The sequence below is a fragment of the Quercus suber genome, unplaced genomic scaffold, assembly GCF_002906115.3.
Source record: "Quercus suber isolate HL8 unplaced genomic scaffold, Cork oak 2.0 scaffold_396, whole genome shotgun sequence".
Lineage (NCBI taxonomy): Eukaryota > Viridiplantae > Streptophyta > Magnoliopsida > Fagales > Fagaceae > Quercus > Quercus suber.
Window position 1 is genome coordinate 298,033 of NW_027069848.1, and position 16,201 is coordinate 314,233.

The 16,201-nt window shown below is 32.1% G+C and overlaps 1 protein-coding gene across 2 annotated transcripts; it reads right to left on the reverse strand.

Annotated features, from left to right (window-relative positions):
• Positions 1 to 2,608: 2,608 nt before the first annotated feature.
• On the reverse strand, positions 2,609 to 12,936 carry LOC112015520 (histone-lysine N-methyltransferase SUVR4). 2 transcript variants are annotated; one of them, XM_065761126.1, is made up of 9 exons: positions 12,795 to 12,936; positions 12,078 to 12,616; positions 10,250 to 11,280; positions 9,386 to 9,651; positions 7,814 to 7,880; positions 7,611 to 7,661; positions 5,257 to 5,351; positions 3,126 to 3,411; positions 2,609 to 2,964 (listed from the first exon to the last, which is right to left on the reverse strand). In XM_065761126.1, the coding sequence occupies exons 2-8, from the start codon at positions 12,544 to 12,546 to the stop codon at positions 3,405 to 3,407; spliced, it is 1,986 nt and encodes a 661-aa protein (XP_065617198.1). In that variant the 5' UTR covers positions 12,547 to 12,616; positions 12,795 to 12,936; the 3' UTR covers positions 2,609 to 2,964; positions 3,126 to 3,404. The 2 variants fall into 2 exon arrangements, with proteins under 2 accessions (XP_065617198.1, XP_065617197.1); XM_065761125.1 differs by having other exon boundaries at positions 12,746 to 12,936.
• Between the last annotated feature and the right edge of the window lie 3,265 nt (positions 12,937 to 16,201).

A 16,201-nucleotide genomic window follows, 5' to 3' on the forward strand; every position in this document is an offset into this window, starting at 1 on the left:
CTCAATGTTTGGTTAATTTTCTTTATTTCTTATTTTCTCTGTGTTTTTCTTGGCAACCAAACAAATCCTGTGCAATACTAATTTCTTGTTTTACTTGATTTTAGAAGAAATTTTTTGATGTGGTGTTCTCTGTTGATGAATGTGTAGCATTCTCTATTGATGCATATGTGGCGTTCTCTGATGATTGGCGGCAGTGAGAGTGAGGTTAGACTGAGAGCGAGAGCAACCAGAGATACAGAGAAAAGGAGAGAGAAAAAACTAATAAAATAATAAATAAAAACGCTATAGTAACCGTGCATATACGCACGGTTATTATAGCAATTGTGCATAAATGCACAATTATACACCTACTGATGTGAGTGTTTTTTGGGCTCAAATGTGTAAAAAGACTACCTTTTTCTATTTTGCAAAACTATTCACCAGCTGATGTAATTGCTCTAAACGCAAATCTACTCAAAAGTAGAGAAAAGTTTGAAGATAATTAACGCTATCAAAATTACAAAGTTTTGAAGTCAAAGAAGGAGTTTTGAACTTGAATGCATTTTCTCAATGTTAATTTCTTTTTCATAGAGATTTTCTTTGCAATGTACATGTTTTCTTAGCCACTCTATCTCTCCGTTATGCATTTAATGGACAATGAGTGGCGGCTTTCACACTATTTAAAGAGGTGTCCCTCTCTATTATTCACACATCATAACAGATTTGCATTAAATCAGATGTAGTCACTTCCACCATTTCTTTTGAAACAAGTTTGACAAATACAAATTTCAACACAGCTCATATCAATGCTGAGATTATATAATTATCGTATCTCATAAGTCATAATCCTTTGTACCCACAAGAGGTCTCCCTTAGGAGATTCCATAATATAGGTCTTAAACATTTTCATGGTCAATTAAAATATTTGATATGACCATCCTAAAGTTCATGACAACTGAAGTCAAAGAATGAAGCCATACCCTCCATTTCCACAACATTGAAATTGTCTGTGTCATAGAAAATAGGCCAATTTACAATAATCATATATGGCCGTTACCACAAAATCATCAGGCTTGAAGAAGGGTCAGTGGACAATGCAGTAGTCTATGTATATATTAATAGGTAAAGCTAAGAAAAACTCAAATTAAAATTTCAAATTAGAGTTCCAATTTTGCGCCATGTATTCTAAATTATTTATTCTTAAAGAGTTTTATTTCTTAATTTTAGAATTAAATGTGAGATCACATCATAAATATTTATCCAAGTGAGTTATTAAATACAAAAATCAAAGAGTCTTGAATAAATGAATCGTACAAAAAAAAGTGCTTCACAATAATTTTAAAAAAAAAAAAAAACATAGACAATTTACATTTTATACCTAATAATATCCTTACAAATATTTTTAAAGAGTAACAAAATATAAAAATGGCTATCAATAGTATTTGAATTATATATATAAAAATTATATTATGCATCTTATTGTATATCTTTAAGTGTATCCATGCATATGCATTAGGTTACAAGCTAGTTATACTTACAAGTTTAGTCTTTCCTCTTGAAACTCTTCTTTTAAATATATACGTGTGAATGAAATCTTCATATGGAATAATAATGATATTAATATGTTGTTCCTTTTTTTCTTTCATTGACATAGCTCCAAAGATTGTACATTTGTAAAGTTCATTATAGGAGGTTAATGTAAAGTTCATTATAGGAGGTTTTTTCTCTCCGAGTTTTTTTTTTTTTTTTTCCTTCTTTATAAAGAATTTTCGATTTGTTTCTTGGAACTCTATATATGCTATCTACAAGTTTTCATGCAAAAACCCCCATATTGAATTATGGTGAAAATTCTTATAGGAGTTTTTATCCCCTAAATTAAATTGTAAACAAAGACATCTTTCTTTCTATCATTTTCAGAAAGACTTAACAAAGTTGGTAGATATATATGTAAAGAATAAATGGTTAATATAATATAGACGAGCCCAAACTTATAAGCTTAAGCTTTTGGGTTAAATGGCGATAAAGTTTTATTATAAACTTAATTGTAGTTAGTGATTACAGGCCTACAACTCTACTTAATATTTTTTTTATTGGATATGAATTTTAACAAATTCACTATTGGATTACATTTTCTTATATTCCCATGTTTGCAAAATTTTCAAAAAATAAAAAATCAATAAGTATGTTATCAAAAAAATTTTAAAATATCAAGTTTTATAGTCTTAAATTAGGCATAAAAAAACTTTATAGCTTGAATAGTAAATACCATCTTATTAGTAAAATATTTGATATGTGTGTTAAGAATATAAAGTATATGCAATCCAACAGTTAGATTTTCAAAATATATAAACACGTTAATTTTTTTTAGTGGGTGTTGTAGTCAATTGCTACAACAAAGTTTGTAGCCAAACTTTGTCTAATCATCCACTCATAATCTTCAAGTCTCTAGAACAAGATTTAAAACCTATAATCCATATATCTTGAGTAAGTCCTCACACACGAAACCAAGTTAAATTAAATTATTCTTCGGTGACATCATGAGTCCAGTAACTAAAAAAGCAATCTTAGACAGTCAAAAGGCAAGGACTCATGGTATGATAACCTTGTATTAAAATCTTGAACATACACATAGTCAGAAAATTTCCATTAAAATCAAAAACTTCAATGAGAATTACCTACAAGATAGGCTGTTAGATGTGGACAAAAATTCGGAACACTTGGTTTCTTCAAAAAGATAAAAGATGTTAGGCACAATGCAGCTCAAACAGTAGGAGAAATCGATTGTATGCTTTAATGGAGCAGGAATTTGTGCAACTGATTTCTAAGGAGGGAGTTTCTCAAAAAAAGAAAAAATATTTATTTCTAAGGAGGGAAAAAGCATAAAATCTACACCTAACAAAGTCAGTCTGCTGTAGGACATGCATCAGTTCTGCTCCATGTGGTATGCTGTAACAAATGTGTGAGGGACTTGAGCCAAAAACAAACCTGCAGGCATAAAATTTATTGCATACTGTCAATACATATACCTCAGTGAACTTATAAAGTTCTATTTGAGAAGGAAATTTAAATGCATCTCCTTTTCCAATTAGCAAAAAATTTGGATGAGGAACAAATAGAGGAATCGAATGGATATTGAAAATACTCACAAATACTCTCCATGTGGCTGCTTCCGCTCTAAAATTGACAGGGACAACTACAGAAATTCAAAAGCTCTATGTATGATATAGTGAAACAAATCATCGTTAAACTTCCCAAAATATCCTCAGACATCTCCAAAATTTTATCTTTGGAATAAAAAAAATCTCTCTTCATGAAAGTTCTTGTAGTTACTTCTGTATTAATTGGTAGGAAGTTGCAGAAAAAAGAGAATTGTCCTTCAGAAAATGATCTTGTCAATTATTCATCTAAGTGTTATACCCATTGATCTAGCTCCTGTTACAGAAAATTTTACAGTGATCAGGAAAGAAGATATTAAGAAATGCCAAACTAAATTAATAGTTTAGTTTCAGATTTGAAACAAAGCATAATGCACCATGTATTCTCTCTCCCTATATCATGGTTAAGGCTTTCAGTTATTTGGGCCCTTTGAGGTGTTTGGGAGGTCCAAAGTTCTCAAAAGATAATTGAAAGCAACTGCTTGATTTCTGTTTAAGATCCACCTTTTTTAGGCTGGGCAAAGAGAGTGACAATGAGCCAAATTCATAAAAATCATGTGATGTGTGTAAATTTAAAAGATGAAGTGAAAACAGCAAATTAATATGCAATGCATTATGTTATGAACACCTTCCTATTTAAGATTTGCTTTACATTCAAAGCCTAAGCATCAGGATTTTTTTGGAAAAATTAAGCACCAGGCATATTATTGTCAGAGATAAAAGTAAAAAACTGTTCACATACACTTTTCCAGTGTAAGTTGTCCCAAGTTAAATTCAATTCATAATCTCTTTTGGAATCGGTATGTGATGAACAGAAGTCCTAGGAAAAAAACGAATGCCTACAGACCAAGAAAAACTATTAACCATGGAGAAAGTGGAAACTCTTGCTAAACCATTGTTATATACTTGTTGCTTTTTCTAATTTAACTAATCACCATGAAGAGGAGAGAACATAGCCCATTTGGCTGCATCAATTTAATAGAAGTATCAACCAAATTGATTTCGCAATTTTGGTCAGTTTAAATATTAAATTATGTATTGCTGAGTTCAGATGAGAAATCATGCATTGTCTAAGGTAGAGCATGGTCATGCTCCACAAGTAAGGCATCCTGTTGAGGTATTGTGTGCCTTAACTATTTTGTATCTATATGGAAAATTAAATAGTGAAAAAAGTCTAGCAGGAAAGTAGTTCTAAGGTGTGTCCATAATGCAGGAATTCTGATTGGGAATTGTATATTCTTGAAAATTCAGTAAAGCCAGGTTGTTGGTTTCAAAATAATTTTCTGAAATTACAATTCCCATTAATATTCCAGGTTCTAACGAAACACGAGAACTCCAACTTCAATCTCTTAAGGATGAAAGAGAGCCACAGAAGTGAAAAGAAAGGAAAGATGATTTCACGGTCTCTTGTGATTCTTTTCTTTCATATGCTCAGACTTTGATGATGCATCAACCCATCAAAAGTGAATGAAGATATTTAAGGGTAACTATTTCCTGCAGGAGAATGGTTAGGGGTAAAGCCACACTGTTGCCTAATAAGGAAATACACAAAGCGAGGAAGAATCAAATTTGTTATCCTTAATCCAGCTTTTCTCACTCAAACCAGTCTCCTGTGATTCTTTTCTTTCAAATGCTCAAACTTTGATTATACATCAACCTATCAAAAGTGAATAAAGAGATTTAAGGGTAACTATTTCCTGCAGGAGAACAGTTACGGGTAAAGCCACACTGCTGCCTAATAACGAAATACACAAAGCGAGGGAGAATCAATTTTGTTATCCTTTATACAGCATTTCTCACTCAACTGAGTCACAATAAAATGCTGAAACAAACACCCAGACTTAACAGAAAGATCAATGTTTTTTTTAGTGGCAACTGGTAATTACACATGCATGCCGTGTGTATTGAACCCATGACCTCACTCTCCACCTTGCAATTTGTCATGTGAGCTATAGAGCTCATTGGCATAAACAGATCAGTGGATTTTTGTTCAAAACCAAATTAAATAAATATAATCACATTATGTTCTTTCTTCTGTCCAAATATACTTATCAAAATGTTATATATATTCACATTAGCCTCACATTATGTTCTATATATATATATATATATATAAACTGACCTTTTATGTTTCTTGTCTCGGCAGACTTCACTTCCACAACGACATTGAAATGCCTTAATGGGATGATTTTCATCAGCAAAGTCTATCCCATAATCCTGCAAATGATTTCAGAAAAAACAATCTAAGCATTGAGGAGTGCAGACAGCCAGCGTTCAACTTAAATTACAAGAACTTCAGAATAGGTCACATAAAATATTAGCATGCACATAAGATTTAATGGCTTAAAACTTCCAATAGTTTAGAGAGCAGGTAACACATAAAATGTTCACGAGAATGTAAGAATGTCTTTCTTTTCTCAAGTACATTGTAAGAATATTCTTTAAATACATTTATGGGTTCTGTGGAGGCCTTATCAACAATTTTTTGATTTGTCAGTTTTCTTCCATTAAGTGTCCATTTGAGAACAACTTATTTAACTGAAACTGAAATTTTTTTGCTGAAAGTGCTATAGATAAAGGTAAAAATTAGTAGAAATAGTATAGTGAGACCCATGAATAGTACCAAAAAGTGCAATAAGACTCATGAATAGTACCAAAAAGTGCAATGAGACCCATAAATAGTAGCAAAAATAAGTTGAATAGTAAAATAAACTTGCAAAAATAATCAATGCCAAACGCACACTAAGAAGACATTTTCTAAAGCCATCTTGGACTCTATAAAGTTCAGTGGTTCAAAGTGGATGTCACATTTCTATTCTAAATGTACCAACAAAACAACAACCCACCAATCTAGTGTTATATTCAATTAGAAAAACATCAGAAAGTCAGAGAGAAACAGTGAAGAGAACAATTTTTTGAGAAAAGCTTCCCATTGAGATTACGGCAAAGGTTTAAACCAAAATACAATCTGACTTCCCACAGACTTCTCACCAGCTTACAGAGTGACATTTTACTGGCATCCAAACTCACATTTCCCAAGCACATAGTGACCATGATTGCCATCAAAATTACATTGACTAGGGCCTAAAGTTTTTTTTATAACTAATAAATTGACCTGGACCTAAATTTATATCTATACTATGATTCTTTGATGCTTTGATGAATTTAATGCACCTTAAACAGCACATTAAATAGTTGTTCTTCTATTTTAAGGGTTGACCATAAGATACATCTATTAGGACATTTATATGTTTGTTTTGATATAGGGAGGGGGATTTGAACCCTAGATGTTTTTGTTAGAAACACCCAAAGGTGCCAGTTGAGCTACGAGGCTCTTGGCGACATTTACGTGTTTGTTTATATCACCCAGTCCACTGTCCTTTTCTTTCAAAACAATGCAACATGGAAATATCTAAATTGAAATTTCATGAACAGACACAATCACAAAAAGCAAATAGTCAACCTTAAACCACTTCTACTCCACATGCAAGAGAACAGACCCTTATTCCCCCTGTTTATGGCATGAATTTAATGATATGGGCTAAATGGGCTAATATATCTTTAAAACAGACAAATATAAAGACTACATCAGGCGAACAACTTATTGGCTACATCAACCCTACATGTAATACAAGTGTGGGAACAACTTTCTCATGCTGATAAATAATACTGCAAGTAATTGTGTGCAAATGAAAACAGCTTTGTTTTCATATATAATAGAGCAAAAAGGATGCAGATCTTATATCAACAGGATGTTTAGGAAAGCTCAGCCTCATTGTGTTACATTTCTGCAACTCAAAAGTTCATAGATTTTGACTTATCAAAAAAGAAAATCATAGATATTTGATGACTGCTGAAAATTGGGGTTTTAAATTTTTACAGACACATGCTGGGATTGAATATATATATTTTTGATAAGTAGGATTGAATATATATATATATATATATAATGCTGATAGATCATTCGTATCTACTACTCATATGACACCCATGTAATAGCAAGCTATGAAAGAGTTAAGTCTAATAGAGACCTGCAGACTGCAGTATCTAATACCACTGAAGAACCTCCATAGAAAAGATTGTAGTCCTTTGTGACGCAATAGATTCAAATGGGCACAAATATGCTTGGACTACTGTAACTACAAAAATGATTATTTTTTACTTATCAAAAGGGGAAAAAAAATGTACATGCTGCTAAAAATGAATCAAGGTGTGATGATTGTAAAGATCAAATAGAACTACCAGGAACCCTATTTTAGCAGAAGTGGAAATGTGGAACCCTATTGTAGCATAAGACAATTCTGAATTCCCCAGACTGGACATCATGCATTAAGGCCATAATTTTTTCATTTCTTTTTAAGTAGTTTAAAATCCAAAAAATTTCAAACAAACAAGTGAAACAACCATTTACAGTCCATGTTTTAAGCTAAGAAACTCCAAGAAACAATTTTGTTTTCACACAACGAGCCTACTTACCCATGTCAGTTCTTGAAAAGCACGCACTTTCTTCGTAGTAAAAAAGGCAAGCTGTATACAAGAAACACAAGCAGGTACTTCAGCTGTACATCCTTCTGGAAGGTTTACAACTCCCCATCCAAACCCTTCCAAAATAATTTCCTTTTCTAAATATGTAAAATAAGTTAGGAAATAAATGTGAATGAAACTGGTCAAAATCATACGTGATAATAGTGACGATCAGGAGTCTCCACTTCAACAGGAACATCAATCAAGTTCGAATCAAAGCATCTGAAACAATAGACACAACTCATTTTAGAACACAGAAATGGGAAATTTTTAAGGAAGAAAAAAAAAGGAAAAGAAGAAGAAGAAGAAGATGATAACCAAGTAATGGAGTGCACTAAACCATATGGTGATATCATATTGATATCTGATAGTAGAGGAACATAATTTTTTGTTCTCAGACACAAGTAATTACAGATAAAATAGAAAAATCAAGTGCCAATAATAATTAAATAGAAGAGGGCCAATTTGCCCACCCCATGGAGAACTAAATCATCCCTTCTTCATACAAGTTACACATCCACCCAATGGGTTTTGAACCCACACTCTTCACCCATTCTTATAGGAGGAAGGAGGATTTGAGTCAAAACTCATTGGCTGCATTTTCCAATTAATTAAATATATAAATTCAAAAGCTTGAACAGGATAATACTAAAATCACAACCACTGACAGCTTGTGCAGGAAATTTGAAATAATGGCATTCTTTGTAATCACACAGATGATCCACATGCTACTGATTTAAGCAGCAGCACAAATATTTTTCAGTGGATCAATTCAAGTTTGTGGCTTCATGCAGCAATCCTATTAAAATTTCATTGGAGCATCCAATTTATAGGACAAGCAAAGGGCTTAAACTTCCTTCTTTCTAGAGGATCATACAACAACGACTATTAGTCTATGATGTTGTTACAGAAAAGAATTTTAAATAAAAGGACAATAAATAATAAAACTCAGATTTCTGAGGACTTGAAATAGCATAATCTTTACTCAAGCATGAAAAAGTTATTCGGGAAAAACAATCTATTATGTATTTCCTGAGTTTCACTAGCTATAATAAGGTACATTCGCTTTCTTTTTAAGTCAAAATAATCTGTCAGATCCATTCAATTTCAATAGATAAGTTAGGATTTATATCTTCTGAGGTATGATATTTCTTAAAAATGTTCCTTACAGAATCATAGATGTTACTTTCCTTATTGCAACAGATAAGGAAAAGGAACAAATGAACAAGGCATTACCAGGAAAAAACGAAAAAACCTCTATTTTTCTTCATTAGAAATTAATCTTTTTCCACCTCTTTCTTCTTCTTTTTGGGTGGTGCTTTTGCATATTGAGAAGGCTCAAAAGTCAAAACTGTCTTTAGTTTTGTTCATAAGCACTGATTGTATTTATAGCATCTTATACGCACAATGAAACATAGAAATTCCTATTCTTGTAGTTCAACTGCCTTGGCTACAGATACCAATAATATTTTCCAATGTCTTCTCTAAAGGTGCCATCAACTCATGAAAACAGCCATAATCATGGAAACAAATAACTTCACTCATGAAAAATCGAAAAGCAACCAAGATAATTTTGAGCGTTAACATCCTAATTTATAAAATGGGTTACCTGCTAAGATGAAGACACATGATTGATAGAAGAAAAAAAATGCTGCTAAATTGCAGCTAAGAGCATAAACACACACATGCAATAACCAATTAAAGAAACAAAAAAACTTAAAGCCTACCTATGGTTGATGAACCTTGCAACGTTTCCGTGACATGTGGCATCCAAACAAAGTGCCTCCTCATCTTTTAAAACTACTTCTGAGCCCCAATCGGCATCAAGTGTTACTGGATACGTATGTCTCTCGTTGCCATTGCTTTGCAGAATCCGATAGTATAACTCCATGTTGGTCAGTACTTCCCCTATATATTCACATATGAAGGCTCCTTTGGGGATGTCCTCAAGTGTTCTGATACCCCATCCTTTTCCTTCAGGAGTCAAGAACACCTAAAGAATAAAAGCCAATGTGAAGTTTACAAGTCATAAAGAATAAACATATGAAAATTATCTTATCAATAAAACAAGAAGTTGTTGTCATTGTTATTGTTGTTTGTTGTAGTTATTATGAACATTTCCTTTTTGTATTATTGGTAAGTTACACATGCATCCAATGAGTCTCGAACTCCCGACCTCACTCTCCCCCTAGAACTTATAAGTAGAAGAAGTGCCGGATGAGCTAGAGTTCAAATGTCCATGAACATTTATTATGTTATAACATATGTAGCTTAAAAAACTTAATTATCACTGGATGTATACAAAATAGCAGAAAGAATTTCATGAACTAGTATCAGCATGAATATCCAAACAATGGGTGTTTTCAGCAGGAAAACTTTATTATTGTCCAAAGGAACACATGCTGAACATACATTTTCTGAGATTGTTTGTCAAAAATGATTACCAAGTATTGAAATTCAGTCAAATGATATCTTGAAGTCATTCTAACCTGCTTGGCTCCACACCCTAGCCAAAATAATTGACTATTTAAATTAAAGACTCATTCTAAATCAACCTGCTTCCACCATATGAAATTCAAGGAGAATCTCACCTGCAACTTGCGTGTTATGCCTCTCTGCACTACTCGATTACCACACTGCATGTCACATCCACATTTTCTCCAGCATTCTTTAATGAACTTTCGGACCAAATGGCCCTTGCATCGTTCAGGCATGTCCTCATTCTTCATCCTCTCTAATGGGCAGTATTGACAATAAACAAAATGGTGATCTTGAGGTGCTCGCTTCATAGAGATACAAGCGCTTAGAAATTCTTCTTTCAGCAGGCCCTGTGGCGAGTAAGCAAACTCTCCACCAGTTTCTCGAGCACATGCACAAGTAATTGATGATGAAAGACAGTCTCCTGAACAATCCGAACAGCAATCCTCATCCGCAATCCGAGCCAATGAAATATTTACATTAGCATTCTGATAAATTATATTGTGTGGAATGTAATTGAATTTTGGGAGCTGCTCACTGCTAACTTCATTAACCAATGATATTTTCACTTTTTCTGCACCTTTTGTTATGTCAAGTATATTACAGAAGGCCCTGTTCCCATCATGAACCAGATTTCGTGAATTTGTATGCCTGGAACTGCCTGAACCCTTTCGATTTGAATCTGTTTCAGAAGTACGTACTGCAAAAGCTCTCTTCTTTGGTCCAGTAATACGTGAGGCATCACGGACATCTATAACAACATCAGAAGAAGAGTTAACAGCAGCAGATCTATCAGGAGAATTTGTACCCAGCTTCAAATAACTTTCACACAAATCCTTCAACAACATTCTCACAGAAAACTGGGGCCCAACAATTTTCCCTGATCTGAGATATTTATCCTCCACATATTTCAGAACTGAGTCTAACTTTGGAATACGAAAATTCATTTGACGAAGTGCAGAATCACAATTCAATAAGATTCTCACTTCTCCCAAGGATGAAGAAGCAATATCAAAAACAGTCTCATGGCTTGTATGGCCAATGCCCACTGAATTGTCATTGTCATTGCCAAGAAGCACATAATGAGGAGGCAGAACCTTGACAAAAGGTTTCGCAGTTGAACCATTTGAGGACCTTGGACGAGCTAAACAAAACCAGACCAAGAAGTAAATTAGCAAGCATTAACTATAGTTCTCATTGACACAAATAAAACAGATAATCAATCAAACATGGGATAGCTACAGTAGGTATTCATGATGAAATTCACATGATCAAAAGTTCAACGCCCAAAGTATAAGGGTACCTAAGAAGTCACAAATACAAAACAAAGCTAGGAGGTGAAATCAGCAAATTATGAATCACACAAATATAACAGGTAGATATTGAAAATTACACAAATTATGAATCACAGAAATTACATTGATGATGCAACTTGTATCTAAAATTTCAATTCCTGCAATGTAAATAAAAATAAGAAGCAACAGTTTAATCCCCTATCCACCTCCTGATTAATCATCAATTATCCCAAATGTTAAGCAGTTTGAAAATGATACAACTCTTTATAAACAAGACTCAACATAAATGGGAGCTAGGGTGGAAACTGAGTTCGAAGAACTTAGGACCACCTGTTATGATATCATAATAAATTACCAATTTTTCCAAAAACTTAAGCTGCTACAAAATTATAAACTTACTCATTTAATCATAATTCCAACATATAACAACAACAATAACAAACAAACAAAGATACAAACAAGGCCTTAGTCCCAATTTTTTTGGAGCTGGCTATAGATCCTCTACAAATTAGTTAGCATTATGTATTAATTATTCCATCAACTTGAGTTACTCTTCTCTAATCATGACTAAACCATCTCAAGCGAATTTCCCTCGTGAGCCAAAAAAGTCTAATATCTTTTTCATGACAATTGATATGATTATTACCTGGAGGGAGAATTGTAATGGGTTGATCCAGCATTGGCTTTTCATTACTAGTAATAGTAGTATTACACACAGCATCATCACCACCACCACCGCCACCGCCACCGCCACCGCCGCCACCACCACCATCATCAACATAATCATCAACATCAATATCATCTCCAGCAACCACAGCACCATTATCATCACAAGAAATGGGTTCCTTCCCTTTTCCTTCTACTACACTCTGTTGTTTAACTCTTTTTGGTGACCTTTCATCATCTTCAACCTCATCTTTGCTACTAGTGCCACCACCTTCGTTGAGCTCAAAATAGGCATCTATGAGTGTTCTATAATTCCCGTCTTCAATCAAATCCCAGTTCATGTTGTACAACACCAATAGCTTCTTCAACACGGGTTTCACCTTCTCAGGTGGGATATCCAAACGCTTCATTGCATTAAACGCCGCAATGACTCTTGGGTTTCGGGCCATCACACCAAAACCCAAAAGCGCCAAACGACCCAACTCAGATTAAAAAGGACCCAACTTTGTGTTGTAGTAACTGTTACATGCATATGAAGGCCAGAAAGAAAAAACTCGTTAACAAATAAAAAATTCAAGAAACAACAATGAAAACAAGTAAACAAACAACACCATACAAAACTGCCATTTTCAATAAACAAAATCAAACCTTTTTGGTTTTTTCTCAATACCCAAGAGAGTGAATAGAAATTTTATACCGTGAAAGACAATTTTTTTTGATGAAATAATGGAGCAGAGAAATGGGTATAGGGAACTGTGGAGGGAAGAGTAAGGGGTTTGGGAATGTTTCTATTGTCGTTCCGTTTACACAGTGAGAGAGAGAGAGAGAGAGAGAGAGATTTTGTGGGGTCGAATTTGTTAGTGTTATTTACTCATTATTTATTTATTCGAGGCAGAGGTAGGTGAATTTTTTTTTTAATTTGATGGCGTGGCGGATATTTATTGGAGAGAGAAGGGAAGGGACCTAAGGTAGAGAATGATGGCGTAGTGAAGACAACAAACTTCTCTAAAACCTTCAAGTAAATACAAAGTTAGTTGCTTTGATTTTTTCCCCCCTCTCTAAAGCTTCATCAACAATTTCATTGTTTCCATTAAAGAGAAAGAATTCAAAGAGTTTAGCTTTTGTGACAATACAGTTTCTTCATTGCCCATTGTAGTCTATATATATATATATATATATATTATATAAACTCTTTGGGTTTTGCATAGCATTCGTATAGTTTTTTATATGAACTATTTGGGGTTTGCACTAATAATTTGGCACAAAATTTTTTTTAAAAAAATTTAAAGGAGACACGTGGCACAAAATTTATATAAACTCTTTGGGTTTTGCGTAGCATTCGTATAGTTTTTTATATAAACTATTTGGGGTTTGCACTAATAATTTGGCGCAAAAATTAAAAAGAAAAAATTAAAGGAGACACGTGGCACAAAATTGAGAATTCAATTGAAATCTAATTGGATTTTCTCTTATTTTTGGCTTTAAATAGATATATAAACTAGTGTGTAACCCAATGTACATGCACGAGTACAATTAAAAATAATCTCAATTATACGATTCAAATTATACTTTTTTTTTAGAAGAGGTTCAAATTATACACAGTGAACTAGCTTACACATTTTTTAAACCATAGATTTCTAAAATATGTAATGGTTTCTTATATATATATATATATATATATAAAATTTAGAATTTAATTGGATTTAGACACCTCAGTTTTTGCACCCAATAAAGTAGAAAAAGGTCCCCCTCAAAAAAAAAAAAAAAGAAAAAAAAAAAGAGACAAGTACAAAAAGGTCCCTTAAAAAAGAAAAAAAAAACAAACTGATAGTGTTTCTCTCCTCCGTCAGCCCTTATTCATTTATTTATTTTTGATAAAATCATCATCTTTTATCTTAGATTTAAAAATATGGATTAAAATCTTATCATTTCAAATCCCATCAAACGCTTATGTTTGGTAGATTATAATAGACATTATAAAATAATAGTTATTTATTCTTATATCTTTATGAATAACTATTTTTTAAAATAAGGAATAACTTCATTTCTAATTAAAAAAATAAAGAATAACTATTCATATTTAAAAAGGAATGTAATAGTTATTCTTTAATAGGTGTATTAACTTTTACAATTAATATTTTCCTAAATAAACAAGCTTTTCATATGCACCTAACAGTTATGAAATAAAAAATCATAAAAAATAACTAATCTCGCTTTCAAATTTAAAAAATATTATTTTTTAGAAAATATAATTATATGAGTAAGATATTTTCTAAAATATATTTTAAGTTTGATTTTTTAGGGAGTATTTTAAGTTTGATTTAAAATGTTTTCATTTCATTGTCTTCAGGATTCTATTATTGTGTTGTCACTAAACAAATAAATAGTAATAAGCATTACATTACATCATTTTGTATTCGTTGTAATATCTATTCATATTCCTTTGTAATTACCATTACAGTTGACCAAACGTGTTTTAAATTCATCATATACTTCATTCAACTTTCATTTTGGCCCTTCATGTTGAATTAAGTTTTCTGTTTGGCCTTTCATGAAAATGAAAATTTTGAAATGTATAGGGCCAAATAGAAACTGAATCAAACATAAAGAGCTAAAAAAAATGGTTGTTTTTGATAGATACAAATATAAATTTAAAATTTTTAACTTTAATTGATTTTATTGATAGCATTTCTTTCCTTCATCATCCCTTATCTTCTTCTTTTTTGTTGATAAAAATGAAGAAAAATCATCATCTTCTATCTTAAACCTAAAAGAATGGATTACAATCTTATCATTTCAAATTTCATCAACCATTAAGTTTCACTAGCTTGTAACTCCTGCTTACGCATAGGAACATTAAACAACGATGATAAAAATGAATGAAAATCGATAAACTTTAAACTATTGAAGTTGCAAAATTCCTAAATTGACACAAACCCATCAATATTCCAAATAAGATAATCAAAACTAAATAAGAAATTTGGGGCTCCTGCTTACGCATAGGAATATTAAACAACAATGATAAAAATGAATGAAAATCGATAAAAATTAAACTATTGAAGTTGCAAAATTCCTAAATTGACACAAACCCATCAATATTCCAAATAAGATAATCAAAACTAAATAAGAAATTTGGAGAGAGAGAGAGAGAGAGAGAGAGAGAGAGAAGGGAAGGGACCTAAGGTAGAGAATGATGGCGTAGTGAAGACAACAAACTTCTCTAAAACCTTCAAGTAAATACAAAGTTAGTTGCTTTGATTTTTTCCCCCCTCTCTAAAGCTTCATCAACAATTTCATTGTTTCCATTAAAGAGAAAGAATTCAAAGAGTTTAGCTTTTGTGACAATACAGTTTCTTCATTGCCCATTGTAGTCTATATATATATATATATATATTATATAAACTCTTTGGGTTTTGCATAGCATTCGTATAGTTTTTTATATGAACTATTTGGGGTTTGCACTAATAATTTGGCACAAAATTTTTTTTAAAAAAATTTAAAGGAGACACGTGGCACAAAATTTATATAAACTCTTTGGGTTTTGCGTAGCATTCGTATAGTTTTTTATATAAACTATTTGGGGTTTGCACTAATAATTTGGCGCAAAAATTAAAAAGAAAAAATTAAAGGAGACACGTGGCACAAAATTGAGAATTCAATTGAAATCTAATTGGATTTTCTCTTATTTTTGGCTTTAAATAGATATATAAACTAGTGTGTAACCCAATGTACATGCACGAGTACAATTAAAAATAATCTCAATTATACGATTCAAATTATACTTTTTTTTTAGAAGAGGTTCAAATTATACACAGTGAACTAGCTTACACATTTTTTAAACCATAGATTTCTAAAATATGTAATGGTTTCTTATATATATATATATATATATATATAAATTTAGAATTTAATTGGATTTAGACACCTCAGTTTTTGCACCCAATGAAGAAGAAGAATGAAAAATTCACACTTAATATTTTAAAATACACTTTAATTAAAATTTTCAAATAGTGATTTTAATTATGAAATAAGATCATTTTGGAAACTTTCCATTAAGCAAAGAACAAGTTAGTACACAATATTTTAATATTAATTTAGAGAAGT